Below are 22661 nucleotides of genomic sequence, written 5' to 3' on the forward strand. Positions count from 1 at the left end.
TAGCCTCTGCTGAACTGCCCACATCAGGAAGAGTCGAAATATATTTTGAGGCCAATTACGTGATTTCAGATTGAACCTGCTAACATCAGAGTCTTTGGTAAGTAGTCTCACTAGTTTTGTTCTCTCAACAGAATGAGTATTTTGATATTTCAATGTAGCTCCGTGGAGACTGGTATGATGTGCTCATACTCTGCAGTTTCCATTTTAACAAATACCATAATAGATCGCGGTCAGATGAATGCCGTCACAGACATGGTGTTGGGCAACAGAAGCCACACCCTAGGAGTGCTTACTAGATGATCCATTTCCATGAAGCTCAAGAATGGACCAAATTTACTGAAGGTGATGGAAGTCAGAATAATGACTTCTGGGTGGGAGGAGTTTGAGGCTGAGAACTGATTAGTGGCGTGAGGGAACCTTCTGGAGTATGGAAAATGTTTCCTAGATCTTGACCTTGGTGCTAGTTACATGAGTGAATTCATATTTTAAAAGTTATCCAGCTGTGAATTTCAGGTTAGTATACTTTATCCATTTCCTGTATTTTATATCTCAATAAAAATTTTTTTAAAAGCTAAAAGACATTTAAAAATGAAATGTTTGACAAGTTTTGTTGTGACACTGTGGCCCTAGTTACTGTGGGTGGTTTTATTTGTCTCTGTCTGCAGTTTTTATCTGAGAGTACCTAAATAATGCCCAAAGATATGAATGTTGGAAAAGTAATTTTAAAGTGACTGTCCACAGAGAACTGTGGATTAAACCATTCCAGCCGTCTGATGAGGGTTAAAAGTATTCAGTTAGGTATATTAGTAATTTGACATTCTTAAACACAGTTCTTTCCGGATCAGGCATAAAAGGCATTTGCTCTTGGAAGACCAAGAAAGAATTCATGCAGTTCCCATTAGTCTAAAAATAAATAATAAATAAATAAATGTCTGAGTCATGTATTAGATTTTGTTGGAGTTGAGTAGCTTCAAGTAGATGAAGAAAATGATTTATTCTGTGAATAATAGTTCTACCCATTGCCCACTGGAATAAATACAAGATTACTCTGAGAAAAGTGAAACTGATTGAATTGAGTTCTGCTTTGAGTTACTCCAATGCAAGTGTTTCTGACTTTTGAGTCATAGTATAAAAAACTGAATAAAATGGCTTTATTCATATCGAATGGACTTGGGGAAGAAGCAGTGTTTGTGGCTTCGGAAGCCACTGCAGAGTCCTCAGTACAGTACAGATCTGAGAATCAAACTCATCTGGTGTGAGTCCCACTTCAGCTCCTTAGAAACTACTGGCTTAATACTTTCTGACATCACATTTCTGGTTGGTAAACAGGTATATAAATACTAACTGTGCTATCCTACTGTAAAAATTAAGTGAAATGAGTTAGCACAGTTCCCAAACTGTGTGCCAAGGCACCCTGGGTCCTTGCAGCAAACAAATTGGAGTAAGGGAAGTAGTCTAAATATTAGAGGGCAACCCAGCAGTACTCAATGTCTGTTAGCCACTGGAAGAATTCATAGCTCAAAGCAATTCATAGCTCAGTTTCAACAGTATCAGCTTGTGCCTCTGTAAAGCTAGGTTTTTGGTGGTTGCTGTTTGTGAAAAGCAAGTACTACAGGAAAATTAGCATAGAGCGTAAAATGCAGCAATTCGATTCCAACGTTTGAGAAGCGGAGCCGTGCCTAACTGGCAAACATACTGCATTCGTACGTCACTGGGGTCACTTACGAGAGAAAATAAAGGATCTTTTTTTAAAAAACTCAATTTATGTATATTGGTATTTTCAAATAGCTACTAAATTGTCAGGGCATAAATACTTAAGTTATTTGGACCTAACCACTTACTAAAAGTAACTGTTAGGTATTTCTGTTGGCTTAGAGATAGAGAAAAAAATGGTGAATCACTAAGGGTGCCGCGAGCTGAGAAAGTCTGAGAACGTCTTGGCTACAACCTTGCATTTGGTAGGGTATAAACTCAACGTACCCTCTTCCTCCCCTTCCCCCAGTCCAACTATTGCCTTTAATGGCCATCTCTATGATCTGATATGTTTATCGGAAAACTAGCAAGTCAAAAAGAACTCATAAATTGTGTAAGAACTTCATTAAGATGTATACTTCCATGTCTTCCTAACTTCTGAAACCACTAAGAAAAACAGCCGTGTTCCTTGGAAGCTGGCTGTTTGGCCCTGTCTACTTTCAGGTGAACAGCGTTTATAACCAGGGTATAACCTCGGAAGAAGCATTCCCAGAGCAACGTGCACGTGCTCCGTGGGTACCGTGGTTGCCGTCGGCCAAACGCATTTTTTTGCAGTTCAGATTGGTGCCAGTTTTACCTAAGTCATGTGGCCTGTTTCTGCTTGTAATTTATTGTTTGCCTCCTCGCCATCCTCACTTGCTCTAAGATGAACTGGTTTTATAATGTTAGATTATACAGAAAAGCCAAATTTACTTGAATACCACAGCAATTTGGGAAGTAAATTTTCAGTGTGATTCTCCAAATGCTTGTGGTAAAAGTACAGGGACTTGAATCATTTTCCCATAATTAGTTTCAGTTCGGGAGGCCCGCCCCCTCTCTTTAACCCTCTAGCCTTGCATATGTGTCTCTTGCCATGGAAGCTAGTGGAAAATTCCTCTCCCCTTTCACTCCACTGCCATGAGTTATAAAAAGCATGCCATTCAGAATTGACGTTTTCTTCTGCATGCTTGAATTTTTACTCAACATCTGAAAGGGGAAAAATTATTTCAAGAGATATTTCTCTATTTATTAAAGGGACCCAGGGCCACAGCAGCACTTTGGACCACTGTAGAATGGCCGACCCACTTGCCTCATCAGTAGATATGGACGCATGTTCCCGTCCATCGGAGAGTGCCTTTTGACCGGTGGTGTGTGACACACAACACAGCAGCACTGTTTCTCAGAGCCATAGCGATACTGGTTCACACAAGTCGCTAGAGATTCCCATCTCCACTGACTCACTCAGTGGGAACAAAAGCTCCCATGCCAGTGGGAATGTGGGGCCAGGGGAGCACCGGAAGCAGGGAGTCTCGGCAAAGGTTTTCCTATTGTTAGGTTTGTTTGTTTGTTTCAGTGAGTCATCTTACCCCGATTTTTTTTTTTAACCAAAACTCGCTGTGGTTACTTCTCTAGTTTGGGTTACGACTCCTACAAACCAGTTTAATTTTATCAGTGGTAGTGAATTCTTGAAAGCTTCCCTTCCTTGTAGAAATTTAGTTTCAAATTGAAGTGGTCCAATTGCCAGCTTAAGCTTTGTGGTTTAGTGTCTTTACTGAACCCCCCCCACCCCGCCCCCGGCAGAAGGACCTACATTGGAGTTTTGGCTGCTCTTTGGGATTCAAATTATGAGTAGTTGGTTCCACTGGAATCTTGGCCCTCTCCTGGAGTGGCTTGAGGCCTACCCTGGCTTTAGGAGGCCAAAGTTAGAACCTACGTGAAGGCTTTGTCCAAAACGCCTTTCCCGCATCCCGGCATTTTCAGGTGGTGTGTGTAGACCTAACAGTACCCTCTCTTGTACTCAGGCCTGACCCCCCAGCTGTTGATCCCCTGCAACTTAGATGCCTTTCACGGGAAAGTCCATGCTAGCCTGGGCAACTCCCTGAAAATGGCGGTGTTCAACTCAAAATTGGGGTTTGTATCCTCATCTTAGTCATTATCCACAGTGGTCACTAGCTCCCCTCCAGCCAGCTTGAGGGAAACGCTGGGTTTCTCATTGCAGCTTCTTTGAATTTCAGTCGTCCCAGTAAGCACTCAAGAGGAAAGATCAGACCAGCCAAACTTGCAAGGCTGGCTGATGGGCCACTGTACCAAACGTACGCCTGATGGATTTTTATAATGATGGCCGTAAGTCATACAAGGTGAAGCTTGATGCAATTTAGAAAAATTTGAAAAAAGAAAAGTCCTGTTGCTCACAGAAGCAAGCTCTGATTGGGAAAATTATTGTGTGTAACAAGCATCTCTCTCTGATGATGCTAGAAAAAGAAGGTGCTATCAGGGAGGAAGGGAAGGTTTGAAAAAGCAGAGTGAGCCGCAGATAGACACTTGGGTCCTTCCTTTTATTCCCACCTTCTTTTCCATTGGTGGTTGATAAAGGTTCATCACTTCTTAGCCATCTGTTGTACTTCAGTACCTCCTTGTTAACCTCTGATTATAACCTGAGGGGAGTGATGTTTGACCAGTACTTAATGAATCAATGTATTCCTCAAAAGTTGGTTCTGGGTACCAAGGAATAAACACCAAGACCTTCCAACGTATATTCTGAAGAGTGGATTTCATTAGAAGGCAGATTAGTCTTGGGACCCAGTGAAAGCGGCTCTAAGTCAGTGCAGCTGCATAGGTTTGAGAGCTAGCAGTGCAAGAAACATGACTCATGGCTTTGTAGAGTTAAGAAGTGGTTGAAGTGTTGACTTCCATAAGAGAACACAAATGCCAATCTACAGCAGTACCATGGGCGTGTAAATTGTGTTACCCAGCGAAACACTGCACAGTGATGGAAAGGAGCAAACTTCAGCATGCACAACAGTGTGGATGCATCACAGAAATAATAAAACAGACCAAAAAGGAGTATGTACTATATTGTTCCAATTACATGAAGTTCAAAACTTAGCAAAAATTAACCCATGGTGGGTGAAAGACAGCAGTTAGGATTGGCCTCGAACAGAGGGAGATGTTGATGAGGAGGGGCGTGAGGGAGTCGCGTACAGGGCGGGAAGCCCTCTGTATCTTGAGCTGTGTGGTCATTACACAGATGTGCACAGATGTGGACGAGGAGGGGCGTGAGGAAGCTTCGTGCAGAGCAGGAAACCCTCTGTATCTTGAGCCTGAGTGGTCATTACGCAGGCGCGCACAGATATAGATGAGGAGGGGTGTGGGGAAGTCACATGCAGGGCAGGAAGCACTCTGTATTTGAGCTGGGCAGTTATAGGTGCACGCAGATATAAAAATTTACCAAGTTGTACACTCAAGATTTGTGAATTTTACTCTAGGTAAGTTCAAAAAATATATTTCAAAAAAAAACCAAGCTAGATTCTCTAAAACAGAGGCAGCAGGGCTCGAGTCTGAGCTATACCCATACAGCCATGACAGCAGCTGGATCCGTGAAAAGGCCGGGGTTGGCCTTGCCCAGGTGATCGCTTGGGGACAGGGGATGTGCTGTGAATGGAAGACGTGCCTGCTATCAGGGCTGATTTTGCCCGCCCTTTATTCCTACAATGCTGTCTTCAAAAGAGTTGCATTTCAATTTTATACCAACTGCCATGCCTCTTCATGAATCCCTCCCCATCTGGAAAGCCTTGCCATGCAGCGGCTCCGTCTGTAGATGTGGTGAAGGGTGGCAGCGTCATTGACACCCAGCCCAGGCCACAGCCATGTGGAGGTTGAATCCCCAGTGCTCTGCCTGTCCCTGTGTGTGCTGGTCCTGGGAGTGAAGCAGTGTGGCATGGGGCAGTTGCACACTCCCCACCCCCTGACTGCAGTGTGGTGCCCAGACACATGTGGTGACCCTGGCTCTGCAGCCAGTTTTTGCTCTGGCACCAAGCCAGCCACTCAGCATCCAGCCTGGCCTCACCTCTCGTCTGTGGTGACGCAGAGACGAGGGAATCTACCGAAGTTGGTCTGCTCCCTGTTTCCCAGATTTTCCTTTGTTCCCACTTGGGGTGAGGGGCGTGCTTTGGACGTGACAGCTGGGGCAGTGTAAGGTGGCAGGCGTTGGCGAGGTCTGTTGGCCCTCCTGACCCAGACAGGGGTGGATTTCTTATTGAACTCTTTTTAAAATCTGTTTTATTGTAAGAGGCTCTGAAAGGAAGAAATTTTATCAGAGTCTTGCGGTCTGCGTATATTCTGATACCTCTCAGAGCTTGAGCCTCTTACCCAGATAGGATAAGCTGTTGTGAAACTGAGTGAGACATGTAGACACATGGCGTGCACCTGATAAATGCCAGCTGCCACCACAATGATGGTCAGCAACGTGGTCACCACGGTCACTTCACAGTTACAGCCCAAGGGGAAGGAATGCCTCTCTCTGTTTTGACCGCTGTCCTAATAACCAGTGTCTTTTCTGCAAGACCCCTGTAGACTTTTGAAACCAACAACTGAAGGTGCTCCAAGGCCCTCATTTTGAGAAGGGGCAAGTGTGTTAGGTAAGGGATTTCCTTGGGCGCTTACCTTCCACAGCTCCTGGGGCCCTGACTCGAAGCTGACCATCTCAGCTGATGCTGGCTTAGGATTTTAAATCACTTAAAATGGAACTGTAAGCCGGGCGCAGTGGCTCACGCCTGTAATCCCAGCACTTTGGGAGGCTGAGGCAGGTGGATCACGAGGTCAAGAGATCGAGACCATCCTGGTCAACATGGTGAAACCCTGTCTCTGCTAAAAATAGAAAAAATTAGCTGGGCATGGTGGCACATGCCTGTAATCTCAGCTACTCAGGAGGCTGAGGCGGGAGAATTGCCTGAACCCAAGAGGCGGAGGTTGCGGTGAGCCAAGATTGCGCCATTGCACTCCAGCCTTGGTAACAATAGCGAAACTCTGTCTCAGAAATAAATAAATAAAATAAAATAAAATGGAACTGTGCAGAGAAAGGGCCCTAGTTAAATAGAGAGGGCTGCTTATTCGTTATTTTTTTTCTGCTTTCTCATGCAGAGACTGTTTATTTTAGTGGTAGCGGTATTTGGGGGTGAAGAAGGGGAAAGGAACAGTGGTGTGCCACCAATTAATTCTATGCATTGCAGCTGCAAAGCCTTCCTGGCACGGAACAGGCCAATTATATAAACATAAACAAATTATATGTATTAAAAGTTGTCCAATTAAAGGGAAATGCCTGTATGAATTTATTGTGTTTGTTATTACCCAGAAGGGAGCCATGCTGTACTTGAAAATATGCAGTTGTTATCTGAGGGGATGGTGTTCTGATTAACCTAATTTTTTTTTTTTTTTTTGAGATAGAGTCTCACACGGTCGCCCAGGCTGGAGTGCAATGGCGTGGTCTCGGCTCACCACAACCTCTGCCTCCTGGGTTCTATTGATTCTCTTTCCTCAGCTTCCTGAGTAGCTAGGATTACAGGCACCCCACCACCACCATGCCTGGCTAATTTTTGTGTTTTTCGTAGAGCCGGGATTTCACGTAGGCCAGGCTTATCTCAAACTCCCAACCTCATAGTCCTCCTGCCTTGGCCTCCCAAAGTGCTGGGATTACAGGTGTGAGCCACTGCACCCAGGCTTAGTCTTAATTTTTTAACTCCTAACATTTTTGTCCCAATCATCACCACTGTTAAGAACATGTCACTGGAACAGTTAAGTTAGAAATGATTCAGGTCAGGAATTCCTGTCGTTAACAATTTTTTATATTGAAGTTGGAAAAGTTTATATAAGGAAGTTTAAGAACCTATTCCTTAATAGTTAAAAATAATAAGGAATTGCATATACCCCAAATGTTAAGCATAGATAATTAGCTCGTGGTTGGAATTTGAGGTTTTTTTTGTTGTTGTTATTCAGCAAAATATAATAATGCACTTTCTCAAGTAGCATTTTTACACCAAAATTTCCCATTGAGAAGACCAGTTTGTTTAGGGGATTTTAAAGCTACATCTGTATGTAATAATTTTTTGAGATTCCAAAGACTACATAGTCTAATAAAACTCTAATACTTCAACTATCTTCAGACTAATGTTTATAACTATCCAGTGAATAACCAAGAATTGATATCATCTGTTGATTCCAGAAATTATGGCAGAGAAAATGCTGTCAGGAACCCAGAGAAAATCAGAGGAAATGGTACCTCTTAGGAATTCTGAATCTTTTCTGCTAAGACATGTGGCTTGACTGCTTAACCCCGAAATGCCTGCTTAGAAGGTAGTTTGGGGCTGTCTTGTAATAATCCTTTAGTTCCTGCCTTCTTCTGCCATAGAAATGGAACACGCAGAAGCAGCATTGCTTACGACTCACACTGAACCTGAAGGGATGAGATTACACGTGATGATGGAGTGTGGTTATGTTAACGCAGTCACGGCAGTGTCTGCATGTGTGATAGGAGCATGGTGGGCAGCGGGGGTGGGAGGTGTTTAGAAGACAGCGTTTCACAGTGGACAGCACTGGAGCCGTTTCCACAGAGGCACTCATGCATTGTGCAGAATGCAGACATTTTACACACACACAATGGTCCTTTTCAGTGTCGAAAGGGAATTCACTACCTTACAGAGTGAACATGTGCTTTGAAGTATGTAACTCAGAGGCATGGAAGTTAGATCTTTTAACCTGATGAGAGTGACTGGAAATATAACCTTTAATGTGAGATGTAGTATAGGTCTTGATAAGTGTCTTTCTGGTGTTTCTGTTAAATGTAATTATAGTTCCTGCAATTGTCTAGCGTCTTACAGTTCTCAATACCCTTTGCTATCCATCATCTTATTTCCTATAAGGTCGCTGATGTAGGTAAGAAAACTGGTACTGTTTCTGAAGACAGGCAGTGATTGTTTCAGCCAGTTAATTAAGGCAAGGGATCACTAAACATTTGTTCTGCAGTGATTCCTGCTTTTGTTTACTTTTTAAAGTGACTTATTAAGTGAAAAAAGCCAATCTGAAAAGGCTACGTATTGTATGATTCCAATCCTATGACACTCTGGAAAAGGGAAAACTAAAGACAGTAAAAAGGATCGAGGTGAAGGGGAAGAAGGGCTTGGCAGGCAAGCTCAGAGGACGCTCAGGGCAGTGAGGCTGCTCTGTGTGATGCTCCAGTTGTGGACCCATGGCTTCAGACATTTGTCCAAACCCACAGAATGTACAGCACCAGATGCAAACTGTGGGCTGTGGGTGATAATGATGCGAATGTACATTCATCAGTTTTAACAAATGCCCCTCTCTGATGTAGGACGTTGATCGTAGGGGAGGCTGTGTGTGTGCTGTGGAGGGGGGATGTGGGAACCCCCTGTACTTTTCTCTAGATGTTGCTGTGAACCTAAAACTACCTAAAAAAATTGTCTTTTAAAAAGCCGTTTACTACATATAAAAAGGAACAAATAAAGCAACAACGAAATGTTATTCTGTAGTTTCAGATTGCACCAGTAAACCTTGACAGCTCTGGCTAGGGTCTTCTGATAGTTACATAGTTAAAAGTACACCAGCACCCCGGAAAATAACTTCAAAGGCATCCTGGTCTAACAGTAATCGCATCGACTTCACATGTCAACATTTAAAAAAAATTAGATTTCCTTGAATCTGATCATGTCCAAGATACCTCTTCTTTTGGTGCAGAATGCCTTCATTCAAACTACGGGAAAACACGAACATAGCCCTTTGCTGAAGTTTGGCTAAGTTCCTGAGGCTGGCTTGGGCCAGAAACAAAATCCTGAAATAGTCTCAATTTTTTTTTTTTAACCTCTTCTTTTTCTTTCTGGTTGGTGGTCTTGGGGCCTCCGAGGCCCCTCAGGCAGAGGGTAACTGGCAGTTTCCCCGCTCCCTTTTGGCACGTCTTGAACAGAAAAGCGAATGTTAGACAGTCCTTATAACGTCCCACGTGATTCAGCCACTCATACTGAGGATGGCCACTGGCTGTGGATTTACAAATAAGACAACTTCATGGTGTATTTTCCCCTTTTGCTGTTGAATATAACTGTTAAGCTATGCTTTGGGCAGACAAAATAGAAATCCGTATGTAGCATGTCCAGTTGGATACCATTAGTGACAAATAGAGACGAGCCCACAATTCAAAGTTTAACCTTCTTCCCTGGAATTTGCCAGAACAGTCATAGTGAAAATGCTAATGTATGTCCTGAAATACTGAGTCCTTCAGACAGGGAGATATGGATGGTGTCCAGTAGCCTTGTGATAAGACCAGTATTAGACTATAGTAGTCTTATCACCAGATAAACACCAGATTAAGCCACCTGGACGGCCAACCTCGAGTTAACAAGAGTGGTAACATGGGAGTCAGTGTGACAAATGCCCAGTTGGTCTGGACTAAATGTGACAGACTTGAGAAATAGACTCTGCAAGAGCTGGATTTTAAGAAGAGAGAGAGATGGAGAGAAAGAGAAGGAAAGGCTGGATGCTTGCTTCCTTTTAAGATTTTGTTCATGTTCTCTCCTCCAAAAGCCAATTATGATTATAATTAATCAGCCCACAGAAAAGGATTCATTCTCTATGAAACTTCATCAACATGATAAAATAATCCATTTCCCAAGACTTCTATACGTTAGAATCTCATCTCTTTAAAAATCTCCATTGTCCATAAAAAAATTATAAAATTACATATTGTTAAATGACAGGTAGCAATTTTTTGTGTATATTTTTAATTTGGTTGCTGATTTTTAAAATATTAAATATCGACTCTGAATATTTTGTGATGATAAGTTGTCAGGTTAATGTAAAGATTCCAAAAAATAATTCACAGATATATAAAAGGTTGCTCGGAGGGAGAACCAGTCTGATTTGAGGGAAAGTAGTTACCATCAGAGGAGCGCTCTCGGGGATCGGGAGAGTCCCCGGGTTTCAATGAGGTTCTAGATGAATTGCAAAGAGAAAGGTTTTAGCTGGTGGCAGGAGGGACTCTGGTAAAAGGCTTAGGTCCAGTTCTCAGGAGTTTTTTAATAGGTTTCACATCTTTTGTCAACTGGTGCAAGGAAGGATTAGGACAGAAAAGAAAGGTGATTTCATGGAGAACCATCTAATTAAATATTAAAACAGTTGGCTGGCATACCTGACCTGCAGTCTAGGCAGTGGTGGGCAGAGTTCCTTCCCTTATTTTTAAACCACACAAAAACCAGTCATCTTAATCCCAACAAATGCTTCAAACGGTTATTCTAAATCACTATCCTTGAGTTTTTTTTTTTTTTTTTTTACTATTTTTATTTACATCAAATCATTCAACTCAACCTCATTTTCTTTTTAAGCATTAACGTAATACGAGTGCCAGCCCATTTTTGGTGATCCCATCTGTAGAATGTTACGTGGACAGTAACACTCAAATAGTTTTTAAACTCTAATAGTGGGAAGAGAGGGCTACATGGAACTTCCCTGAGACTGAATTTCTTTGGCCTGCCTTTCAAGTGGTATACTGTGGAATCCAGCATTTCACCCTGTAACTTTCAGAACAGGACCGTGACTACATGTATGGTTTGTAAGAATATCCATGTATACTTTCTCTTGGTTATAACATAATTTGTGGGGTTTCTTTGTCTTGTTTTTTTTTTTTTTAGGGTTTTTTTTTCTTTGAGACAGGGTCTCACTGTGTCACCGAAGCTGGAGTGCAATGGTGCCACCCTGGCTCACTACAGCTTCCGCCTCCTGGGTTCAAATGATCCTCTCGTCTCTCCCTCCTGAGTAGCTGGGACCATGGGCACGCACCACCATGCATGGGTGATTTTTATATTTTTTTTTGGTAGATATGGGATTTCATCATGTTGGCCAGGCTAGTCTTGAACTCCTGAGCTCAAGCAATCGACCTGCCTCGGCCCACCAAAGTGCTGGCCTTACAGGTATGAGCCACTACACTGGCCACATAAATTTGTTTTTAGTCTTCTGAACTATTAAATAGTTGTAGCAATTCTACCAATTGCACCAATTCTATGACGCGGTAGAATTTCATGTCATTCCTTTACAAACAAGTTATTCCCAGTTGCTCGTTTTTGTTTGTTTCCTTAGCAGCTTCAACTTCAGCACCATTCTCACATAGAAGGGCTGGCATCTCACCTGTCTACAGGTGAGAACAAAGCTGTGCTCTCAGCAGCCGGAATCCGCCAAGTCTGCTGCAGGGACCTGGTATTTCAGGTCCTGATGCTGGCCTAGGGGTGCCCTGCACTTGTCTAAAGATGGGAGTCCCAGCGGGCGAGAATTGCTGCCAAGACTAACCAGGGGCGTCAACCAGTTACTTAACTTCTCAGGCTTACTTTTTTTAAATTTTTAATTCAAACAAGTCATTAGGGAGGTAATTTAAAATATGTACTATATAATAAGTACTATAGATTATATATATATATATATATACACACATGCTATATAATAAGTACTATATTATATATATACAGTACTATATAATAAGTACTGCAGATATATATATATATATACAGTGTTTTTTACATACATATAGGCATTAATTATTAAGAATTGTTATTTCAGAATCTTATAATTATGCCTAATAGTTTTGTCATTCTTTGTATATTCTCTATTTTCTGCAATATCCGTATATTACTTGGATAATAGGAATAACAACCACTCAGAAATAGTTCTGATTGACTTTCCTTTTATAAAAGGGTTTCCGTGTAGTGACCAAGGACCTCACATCATCCCCACCCCATAGTCCTTTACCCTCCTGACTCCCTTGTGCTGTGGTTAATTTCTCCTTTCATTCATTTATCCTCCTGTGCAGCGCATACCAGCTGCTGCTGCACTGCACATTCTGACCATAGTGCAGTATTCCCTGGGGCAAGACTCTTAGGCATTGTTTTTTTTTTTTTTTTTTAAGAGACAGGGTCTCACTTTGTTGCCTAGGCTGGAGTGCAATGGGGCAATCATAGTTCACTGCAGCCTCTACCTCCTGGACACAGGCAGTCCTCCCAACTCAGCCTCCCAAGTAGCTGGGACCACAGCCATGTGACCTGGTAGAAATCGGGTCTCACTCTGTTGATCAGGCTGGCCTTGAACTCCTGACCTCAAAGTGTCCTCCCATCTCGGCCTCCCAAAGCTCTAGGATTACAGTGTGAGCCACTGTGCCCGACTTCTTCCAGGCACCTAGAAACAACACTGCCTGGACATGTGTAGGCACTCAATAAATATTTTTTGAACAAATAAACTTTCACGGCTCCTGCCCGGAACTGGAAACCCCCCCAGGAGGGGTGGAAGGGGTTGTGGGGTGTTCACTCACTTACGCTAATGAACTGAGAAATAACACACTTCTGCCCAAATTTGTATTCATTCACACTTCTCTCAGCAGTTTCCTCAGCCTTTTCAGCCCCACGGAAAGTTCTGCTTTTGTCAGAGGCGGGGATACGTGTGCTTTCACGTGTTTACTTTACCACTGGGCAATCCATACAAGGCTGCTAAACTGCAGAGGACATGGTGTTAGTATGGCCTGTGTTTATAAGGGACTTAAAAAAACATACAGGCTTGCATCTACCATACCTACCATACCTGTGTGCTAGAGATATTCCTGGGGCAAAATGAGGTGAGGTGTGGATAGTGCTTTAAAGTGATTCAGAGCTACCCGGTTAGGATGTTACTATTGCTACCTTCGTGATGAATGGCGTGGCTGCAAAGTTGAGTGGCTGTCTTTATATCCGAATAGTTCTAGAATAATGTAAGAGAAAATTCTCATTGTTAGGTTCCTTCAAGTCAAAGGAGGATGTAGTGAAAAGAGAATGGGTGCTGGCTGTCTAGATGGGCCCTGTTTAATTAGGGTCAACCTTACCAGTTGCCAAATGAAACCAATCTTAAAGGGCTATCCTACAGAACACATGTATATTTTATATATTTAATATGACATAAGTGTGTACACATACACACACATATACAGGGAGAGAGAGAATGGTTTGCCTGCCGACTTGTCATTAAGTACCGTAAACATCCTGCAAATTGTGAACAGGTATTTGGAAAACAGTCTGTCCGTGTTCCTGATTCATTGAATGCATCCTCTCGATCTCAACTCAGGAAATCCACAAAGCTGTCCAGGCCCTGCTGTCATTTTGTGGCCAGATATGGAAAGATATAAACCGCCTCCTTTCTTCCCTGTCAAAACAGTTGTGCCACGTCCTACCCACTTCCGAATTTTGACTGACTGCCTCACAGATGGTGTCTCTGTCTCCACCCCCCCACACTTTTAATCCATATATTCCTTTACCTCAAACTTGCAAATTTTGCTTTTTGTTCCTAAATATAATCTTTCCTCCAAACTCTTGTGATGTCATTTGCGGCCTGGAAAAGATCGTGATTATACTATAATGCCACTGTTTATGTTTTAAAAAGAAGGAAAGCTGTACATTTCATATTAAATTTGGCACCTTAAATAAAGGGCTGGTGCAAATCTCTGAGTGCTCATCTCCAAAAAAGGGATGGAAGACTGCGGAAGGAGAATCTGTTTCCCATTTCTACCATTTTAATAGCCTGACTTACGTTTTTTTTAACCTTGCCCATATCTTACTTTCATAATATTTCTGTTTTGTTTTTTAAATTGCTCCCATCATGATAGGGTTGATTTTAACTCTTGTTTTTCAATTTTAAATATGCAAAATTTTAGTTATTTTATGGATTAAAATAAGCACCATGGACCAGCCTGAGCATCTGATCACCACTGATAAGACCATTATCTTTCTCAAGTTCCACCTATGATAACTGGCTTACAAATAAACTTGTGGATTACAGCCTGTTTGACAACTGGAAAGAGCCACATTGATTAAAATCAAAAGATTTTCAGACTTCGATATTGGGACAGTGTGGATTATCTAGCATCTAAATAGAATGTAAGATTATGGAAATCCATTTCCTACTTCTAGACTCTGCAAGCAAATGATCATCTCCCCATAGTGTGATGTCTAAGTAGTTAATCCGGTATGTCAGACAACTCCATTTAGGAAACAATGACTACTTAGCCATAGAAAACAAATGGTATATGTATAATATATAATCCATATATGGTAAACATTTATATGCTGTGTAGACACATACTGTACTATGTATATACATATGCATAAGAGATACAGTAAACTCTATTTGTATTTCCACACTTAAATACATTGCACCTCTCCTACCATCGTGAAACTCTCTCTTCTTCATTCCTTACTATAAAGTAATACTAATACCTAATGAATAATAGCAATTTTTTTCCAGCAATCTTAAATAGAGGGTTTAATCAGTTTATCTGGATGCACAAAATTTGTTTCTAAAACTGAGCACAATCATACTTCACCACCCAGGATGTAGCCAGCCAGTGGATACAGTCATGCTTCTAGTCTTCTGCTACCGCAGACCAGTGGCTGCAGAAGGGGTGGGATTTTTTCTTTCCTCTTACGAACCAAGCCCTGGGTTTTATTGTTGTTGTTGTTTTAATATACAGCTAAGGAGTGTTTTGTAGCCACACATGACACACACACACACACACACACACACACACACACAGTCCCTAGCAAGGGCAGAGTGGGGCTGGTGGACTGGGTTCCTCTATGAGCCTCTCACCATCTGTTTCTCCCAGTGACAGCAGTTATGTTTGAAGAGCATAACTGCCTGGTATCTTATGCATTGATTCATGACTAGTAGCTCTAATATCTTATGAAAAAGATCCATTGTTATTGCTTTTAAAGAAAGAAAAGGATTGCAATTCACATTTACAGCTTCCACCTTGTTCTTGTATTGTTTAAAGAAAAAGATGGCAGAGGAAATGTTTGCATATGTAATAGGGATCAACTTTTATTTTTCAAATCATTCTGTTTTAAAGTGTCTGTAGACTTTGTAGTTGTTTATAGGTATGAGGCATTCATCAGTGTGAAATAGTTATTTCCTTTCCATATTTCCTCTTATCAAGAAAAAAATCCCTTCGGTCTCCTAGAAAAATACAATCCATTTTGCTAAATTATTTGTGAGTTTCTACAGAGTGTGTTTAATACCACCAGGGCACAGGTTTAGACTATTTGCAGGATTAGCAGGAGAGACGTGGCATGATTGGTCTTTGGGCCATTGCGGTGTGTTTGGTGTGCTAGCAAACATGAATTTATCTTATCCTTGTTTAGCTACTACACAGCAAGTGAGCTGTCCCGTATTGTTCCATTCATCTTCCTGAGTTCATTCAGAAGCCTGACACTTCCTTTGCCGGACAGATTAAAGGGGCAGCGTGGGACCTTTTGATGATTTGAAACCTGCTTTCTCTCAGTCTAAGCTCCTTAGGCTATGCTGACCACTCAGAGGTTGAACTACTATTTATTTGCCCTAAAATGAACCAGAAACTTGGTCTTAATTTCCTTCCTGACAAGTGTTTCAATTTACTAAAAGTATACAGATTTTGTAGTAAGTTGTTTTTCAATCTTTCATTTTTAGTGCTGATCCAGGAAAGAAAGGAGATACGGAAACATTTAAAAAAAAATAGCTCAAAAGAAAGTATGTAAAGCAGTAAAAAACCCAGAATTGTGCTGCTGCTTTGTGTGTGTGCTAATCAAATCAGTGGGTGTTAGGTTGCAATGGTGATCCTTTAGCTGTGCGGTTTATCTATGATTCCATTTTACAGTATATTATTTTCTTCCTCATGAGAAAATCAGTGTTTATTATCACAGGTGACAAAACACAGAGGCGAAAAACAAACAGAGAGGTTACATTTAATCACTTGAAGTGGGTTTCATCTTTGCATTTTTGTTTTCATTCCCAAGCCAGAAGCCTATAAACCGAATAAGAGGGCAAACTGCCTTTCGCTGCTGAGCTAGGCCAGGAGGGCAGGTGTGGAGCCGGCGAAAAGATAAACATTGAGTCACTCTTGGTGAGACGGTATTTAGCTAGAGAGCCAAAGACGGACTTTTGAAATACCATTGTGCTGCTACTGCTCAAATATTGACTAAGTGAGCCTGGAAAGGAAGAAATTTGGGCCACCTAACATAGAATTCCTTGTCTTTTTCTGTCTTTAAATGCTATCTCAAAGACCCAAGAGAAAGGGTAGTTTACCTAAGAAAGAAATATGAGCTTTGCTTATGGAGTTTCAGGTATACCTAATGTAGGCTTAATTAAGCAAATACAATTGACCAGCCTTGCATTTGGCAAAGCATTCTTTTCTGTTTCGTGGCTCTTTATTATAGGAGATGACTTGCCAGTCGGGCAGCTCAGAAGATTTGCAGCAATGAGTCTTTCATCCCTCACAGTGACTCTGTAACCACGGCTGATGTGGGAACGTTATTAAACGTCACCATTTACAAAGAAATAGGAAGTTCACGTTAAGCAAGTATTTAGGATATAGTTTGCCTTCCACGTATTCCAGCCTGCGTTGCTGCATACTTTCTAAGCTTAGCGTAGTTACTTACACAGCTATGAATTTTAGGAGGTGTTTAAAAGCACACCACAGTGACCTGGGAAAGGAGAGAAACTTACTGGAGCACTTAGCCAGGAGCTTAAAAAGACATTGCTGGTGAGTTTTAGATGACATGAATATACATTTGATAGGTCAGTTGGGTACATTTTTGTTGTTTTAATGACTCCTCTTGACACCGTTACAGTGGTGCTGGGAGCATTCATTCACGTTCATTCATTTAGGCTCACGGCTCACATAATAACTCAGCCATTTCCTCTCTGAAGGTAGTGGGGTAATGAGAAGCACAGAAGAGGATCCAAGATCCGTTCTGAGATTCAGATAAGGTGTCCTAACAAAAAGCTGATGGCAAAATGAGAGTGACAAAATAACTGTGCTTTTCTAGGGTAACGTGTTAAATAAGACTCACCAACTTTTAAAAGACTTTATGTGGTTTTAAATAATCACATCCCTTGCCATGTAAGCATGCTGATGTCGCGACATCAGCATGCCACTTAACAATTAATTTATGCATTTTGATTAAACTTCCTTTAGAATATATGGAGTCCATATAAAGAAAAGTCCAGGGTCATTTGGCTTTTCAGCGGTTTTGTATAAATAGCTCCCATGTTTACACGTGAAAAAAAATTATCTGTGAAAGGAAAAGCTTTCAATATCCTATTTTGGTTACGTCTCCATAAAAAGCCTAGGAAGCAGCGGGATCATCTGTGAAACAGTGGAATCACCCCAAGAACAAGAGCAAACTGTCAGACCGTCCTGCCGTGGCATGACTTGAACATAACCGCCCCACGTGGGGACGCATTCCACATGGGTGGCTCGAACTGCCGAGGCTGCAGTGCTGAATACTTTCCGGACGCTTGGGAAAACTGCCCCTGTTTACAGATGGCAAGCCCTTAGCCACAGAGCCCTGAGAATCTGAGCAACATAAAGTCTGCTTTATTTAATTTCCTCTCGTTTACCAAGAGTCACAACCTACTTTAGTAAATAAATTCAGGAAATTGGTAAAGCACTTTACTCTATCCGTTCTGTCCCGGTCATCAGCAGGGTTGTCACGGTCTTCCTGGCTCGCAGGCTGCTGTGGCTCACAGCCTTCCCTCACTCGCCTGCAATCAGCTGAGCGCCTCCCTGGTGATGGGTCTTACCGAGCTTCAGCGATGTAAACAAACAGAATGGCACACAAGTTGTGCAGGAGTGTATTTCCTCTACTTTGTTAATAAAGATCTGCAACTTTAAGGATTTTCTGTATTGACCCTGGCGTTCTTTCCAAATAATTATTTTCACCCCGGGACTACCCACACACCCTGGGATAGAATAAAAGAAAAATGATCTTTCATCCTAGGGTACCCGCAACCTGCTCTCCAGCTCTAATCCTCTTAATCCCCCCCCCCTTTTTTTTTTTGGTTGTTAAAACCAGAGCTGCTGCCAAGCTGATCTTAATAGCATGGATTGTTCGCAAAGACAGATGGACGGTTTCCCTACCTTCATTAGCCACTGAGTGTTGTTTTCCATGATGTTCTCCAGCAGCTGCAGCCTCTGCACCGAGTCATCGTACTCCAGCGGCGCGTCCCTCTGCACAGCATTGGACACGTAGGGGCTGGAGGGAGAACGGCAGTTGTCCATCTCGGGCAGGAGGAACGTGTAGCTGCAGGACCCGTGCTGAACCTGATACTGCTTCTTTCCTATGCTGTCCATGCTCTTCCGAAAGTTGTTATAGGCTGCGGCCAAGACAAGATCACAGCTCAGAGTAAAGAAAACAATCTGCCACATTCTTTCTTCAGGAATAAATCAGCAGCTCAGCAAACTTGAAGGCACACACACGTCCAGAGTCCCGAGCTGCTGCCGTCGGAAACGCAGGGCTACTGTGCTGCCATGGCTGGGTCCGTCAATGAAAGTCTTCTCTTGCCTCTTTTTCCAGTAGCAAACTTGGTTTTAAGTGCTGTGTTCTCTCCAGGCATGCAGTAAACTGTCAGATTGCAGTGGGAAGAACGGTCCTGCTCGCTTGGGAGGGCTGTGCCAGCTTCTACAGAGCAGCTTTCACCGTCCTTTGTTTCTCTCTCCCCAGATCCTACAGTGTCAGTATCCGAATCAATCACTTTCCTTTCCTTATATGATAAGTTGATAAGAGCAGCCAGACATGTGTAGTGGGCTGCTCCGCCCTCCTGGCTGATCTGCTATCTTCCTGTAGGGGGTCACTAGCCAGGCAACAGGAAAAATCAGAGCAGAATGCCTGCCGTCCAACGGGACCGCATGCTGCAGAAATCCTCCGGGAAAAACCGATCGTTACAGGACCCCTGGGCATTCCTAGGCACCACCCTAATTAAGTATTTCCTAGAGAGAGCAGTTGATCTCTTTTGTCTGAAACTGATTTCACCGTGCTAAGCTGGCAAGGTATCTGAGGTAATAACTTTACTGTTAAAGCACAATGAAAGTTCCTGTTTTTTCCTTGAGGAATAAAAATACTACAGGGCTTCAGTTCATTTTTGTTATTACAAATAAAGAGGAAGAAGTTTGGCTCTTGTAAACTCGTGCCTTTCCAGAGGGAAAAATAGATTCATTGACATTAGTTGATTTTTGAGCCACTGGCAACGTTACAAAAGACTTTCATTTCAAAACAGTTGGAGAGGAAGATCTTCTGTTATTAAGTCATGTTAGAAACTTCAGTTTCTGAGCTCTGACATGTATTCTTTAAGAAAAATCCACTTGTATATTCACACTAAAAGTACACTGTACTGATTAATTACATTACAATAGAGAAAGTAGAATTTAAGTGAAAGAGGAACTCAAACTTCTTTTCTCTTTTTCTTTCTTTTTTTTTTTTTTTTGAGAAAGAGTCTCACTCTGTTGCCCAGGCTGGAGTGCAGTGGTGCGATCTTGGCTCACTGCAACCTCTACCTCCTGGGTTAAAGCAACTCTCCTGCCTCAGCCTCCTGAATAGCTGGGACTACAGGCATATGCCACCAGGCCCAGCTAATTTTTGTATTTTTAGTAGAGATGGGGTTTCACCATGTTGGTCAGGCTGGTCTCAAACTCCTGACCTTGTGATCTGCCCTCCTCAGCCTCCCAATGTGCTGTGATTACAAGCATGAGCCCCCTCGTCTGGCCCACAAACTTTTTTATTGTATCAGGATTTGTTGACATCTCAGCATTTTGTAGCACATTATCAATTACATTAGTTCCCCTTGGTATTAGACCCGGGCAAGTCACTTCCCCTTTTTAATTAAGCTCTAACGTCCTTATCTGTGCATTTTAGGGGGTGCACTCACAATATTTTTTTACTTCATCCCCTGGCTCTGTAAGTCCTACGAGTCACTTCCTTTAACAACGAGAACTTCATACTTCAGAGGTTAACAATATGTTAACTCACCAGCCCAAGTGTACGTGGGGAAAAAGCCCCCTGCCTGTGTTGTGGTCTGTTTAGCTCCCAGTATACAAGGCTTATTATTCCCAGTGAGTGCTGAATATCTCGTACCCTCACCTGGCAGACCACATCTACCTACGAAAGATCTTTACTGTTCACTAAGCTCTGACAGAAAGACAGCCTTTCCCTTATCTATGAATAGTTAACAAACAACAGTATCAGTATCTGTGACTTTCTCATCAATAGTAATCAGCTATTTTTATTTGCTGTCACTTGTACTTAGAACTATATTTTTATTAAACCCATCCCTAGGTCTCTTTACTGCATATTTGAATAAAGTAGCACGTGTCATCTTTTGAGAAGGCGTTCATACATTTCACCAGACAACCAAAGGGTTCTGTGGCACAGAAAAGCTGGAACACATGCTGGGAAGGACCCCATCAGTAGAAGAGGTAGTATGATTCTGCCAAGATTCTGGACCTGGTCTCCACTGAGTGAGCCAGTTGAAGATGATGTACGCATCCGGACAGTGCACTGTCGGGGAAAGCATACAGACCTTGAAGAGGAGACCTGTGTTAGAACCCTGGTTCTGTGCGACCTAGCAGATGCTTAAATTCTCTAAGCCTCGGTCTCCCTACTCGTGAAATGGAGATCATTTTTTCTCTGTTGGATTTTTAGGATTAAGTTATAATTGTATGTTTAGGAGTATTAGTCCCCTTTCTTTTGTAGGCATGTTCCATTAAATGGAAATCAGCTCTTCCACCATCCATTCGTGTAACTGTGCTATGCCCTCATTGTGGAGCAGTAGCAGAGGGTGCAATTTTAAAAATTTCCTGTTTGAAAAAGCACCTCCTTATATTAATATAATGATATTATAATGATTAACACCTTCTGTTAATAAGGTATTCATATCACATAGAAGGTTTTACCTTTTTTTAATACTATTTCTTGTGGAGACAGGGTCTCACTATTGTGGCAGGCTGGCCTTGCAGTGATCCTCTGGCCTTGGCCTCCCAAAGTGCTAGCTAGGATCACTGGTGTGAGCCACTGCACCCCGCCTGCATGTGTGGTTTTAAAAATCAGTTGTCTTCCAGGCAGATAGGGTGGTTCAAAAGAAACGAACAGAGAGGGGGCGTACCACAGTACTTTTGTCTACCAGCTTTGTATTAGACACCATGCTGTGCACTGGGACTAGAGACTGATGTAACCGGGTACCTGACCTAAAGAAGCTAACAGTGTATGAGAGGGAGAGACCCATGAACAAACTGGATGTGGTAGGAGAAGGAGCGGTCAGAGCACACGAGGAAGACAGTGGTGCTTCTGGACGGACAATGTGCTGTGTGCAGCCGGCGTGGACAGCGTCCTTCTCAGATCCCCTCAATTTACAAACATGGAAGGAACAGTTCTTTGTCGATTCCTGAATGGAAATTATCAGAACCAGAGAGTCAAAGGAAGCTCTAGTAGACCTGGAGTTGGCAAACTCTTTCTGTAAAGTGTCAGATGGTGATTATTTTCAGCTCTGCAGGCTATACGGTCACCATCGCCACAACTCAACTCTGATGTTGTACAAAGGAGCTACGGGACAGCATAACAGAACGAGCGTGCTGGGCTCCTGTAAAGCTTTATTCGTGATACTGAAATGTGAATTTCTTGTAATTTTCACATCATGAAATATTCTCTGTGTTTTCTCCAATCATTTAAAAGTTTAAAAACCATTCTTAGCTCATAGACTGTTCGAAGCTGGGTCTGGACTCAGAACTTGCTGGCCTCTGAGTGACAGCCTAGGTGGTCTGCAGGGGTGGGAGGTGCTAGGCAAGGCTGTGCACAATGCCCGTGGTACGGTGACTGTGTGTGTTTGGCAAGGCTGTTGACAGGACACGCAGCGCAGTGACCACCACGTGTGGTCAGCAAGGGCGCCCACAGCAAACACAGTGAAATAACCGAATGTGGTGAGCAAGGCCATTGACACTGTACACAGTGCAGTGACCATGTGTGGTCATCAAGGCTGTCAACAGTGCACGCAGTGTGGTGACCGTGTGTGGTCAGCAAGGCTATTGACAGTGCGTGCAGTGGGGTGACCATGTGTGGTCAGCAAGGCCGTCGACAGTGCATGCGGTGGGGTGACCGTGTGTGGTTGGAAAGGCCGTCAGCAGTACATGCAGTGTGGTGACAGTGCGTGATCATCAAGGCCTGTGGTGACAGTGCGTGATCATCAAGGCCATCAATAGTGCATGCGGTGTGGTGACCATGCGTGGTCGTCATGGCCGTCGACGGTGGACGTGGTGCGGTGACCGTGCGTGGTCGTCA

The 22661-nt window shown here is 42.7% G+C and overlaps 2 protein-coding genes across 5 annotated transcripts in view; one reads left to right on the top strand and one right to left on the bottom strand.

Annotated features, from left to right (window-relative positions):
- ANGPT2 (angiopoietin 2) overlaps window positions 1-19414 on the bottom strand; it is a 62191-nt gene extending 42777 nt beyond the window's left edge. The window contains exon 1 of the mRNA XM_037733419.1: window positions 18476-19414. Coding sequence (XP_037589347.1) covers window positions 18476-18763 — 288 coding nt within the window. The 5' untranslated portion in view covers window positions 18764-19414. The remainder of the gene's footprint in view (window positions 1-18475) is intronic.
- MCPH1 (microcephalin 1) overlaps window positions 1-22661 on the top strand; it is a 244616-nt gene that overhangs the window by 145498 nt on the left and 76457 nt on the right. The gene's annotated exons all lie outside the window — the stretch shown is intronic.

This window comes from Cebus imitator, unplaced genomic scaffold (assembly GCF_001604975.1).
Source record: "Cebus imitator isolate Cc_AM_T3 unplaced genomic scaffold, Cebus_imitator-1.0 Scaffold523, whole genome shotgun sequence".
Lineage (NCBI taxonomy): Eukaryota > Metazoa > Chordata > Mammalia > Primates > Cebidae > Cebus > Cebus imitator.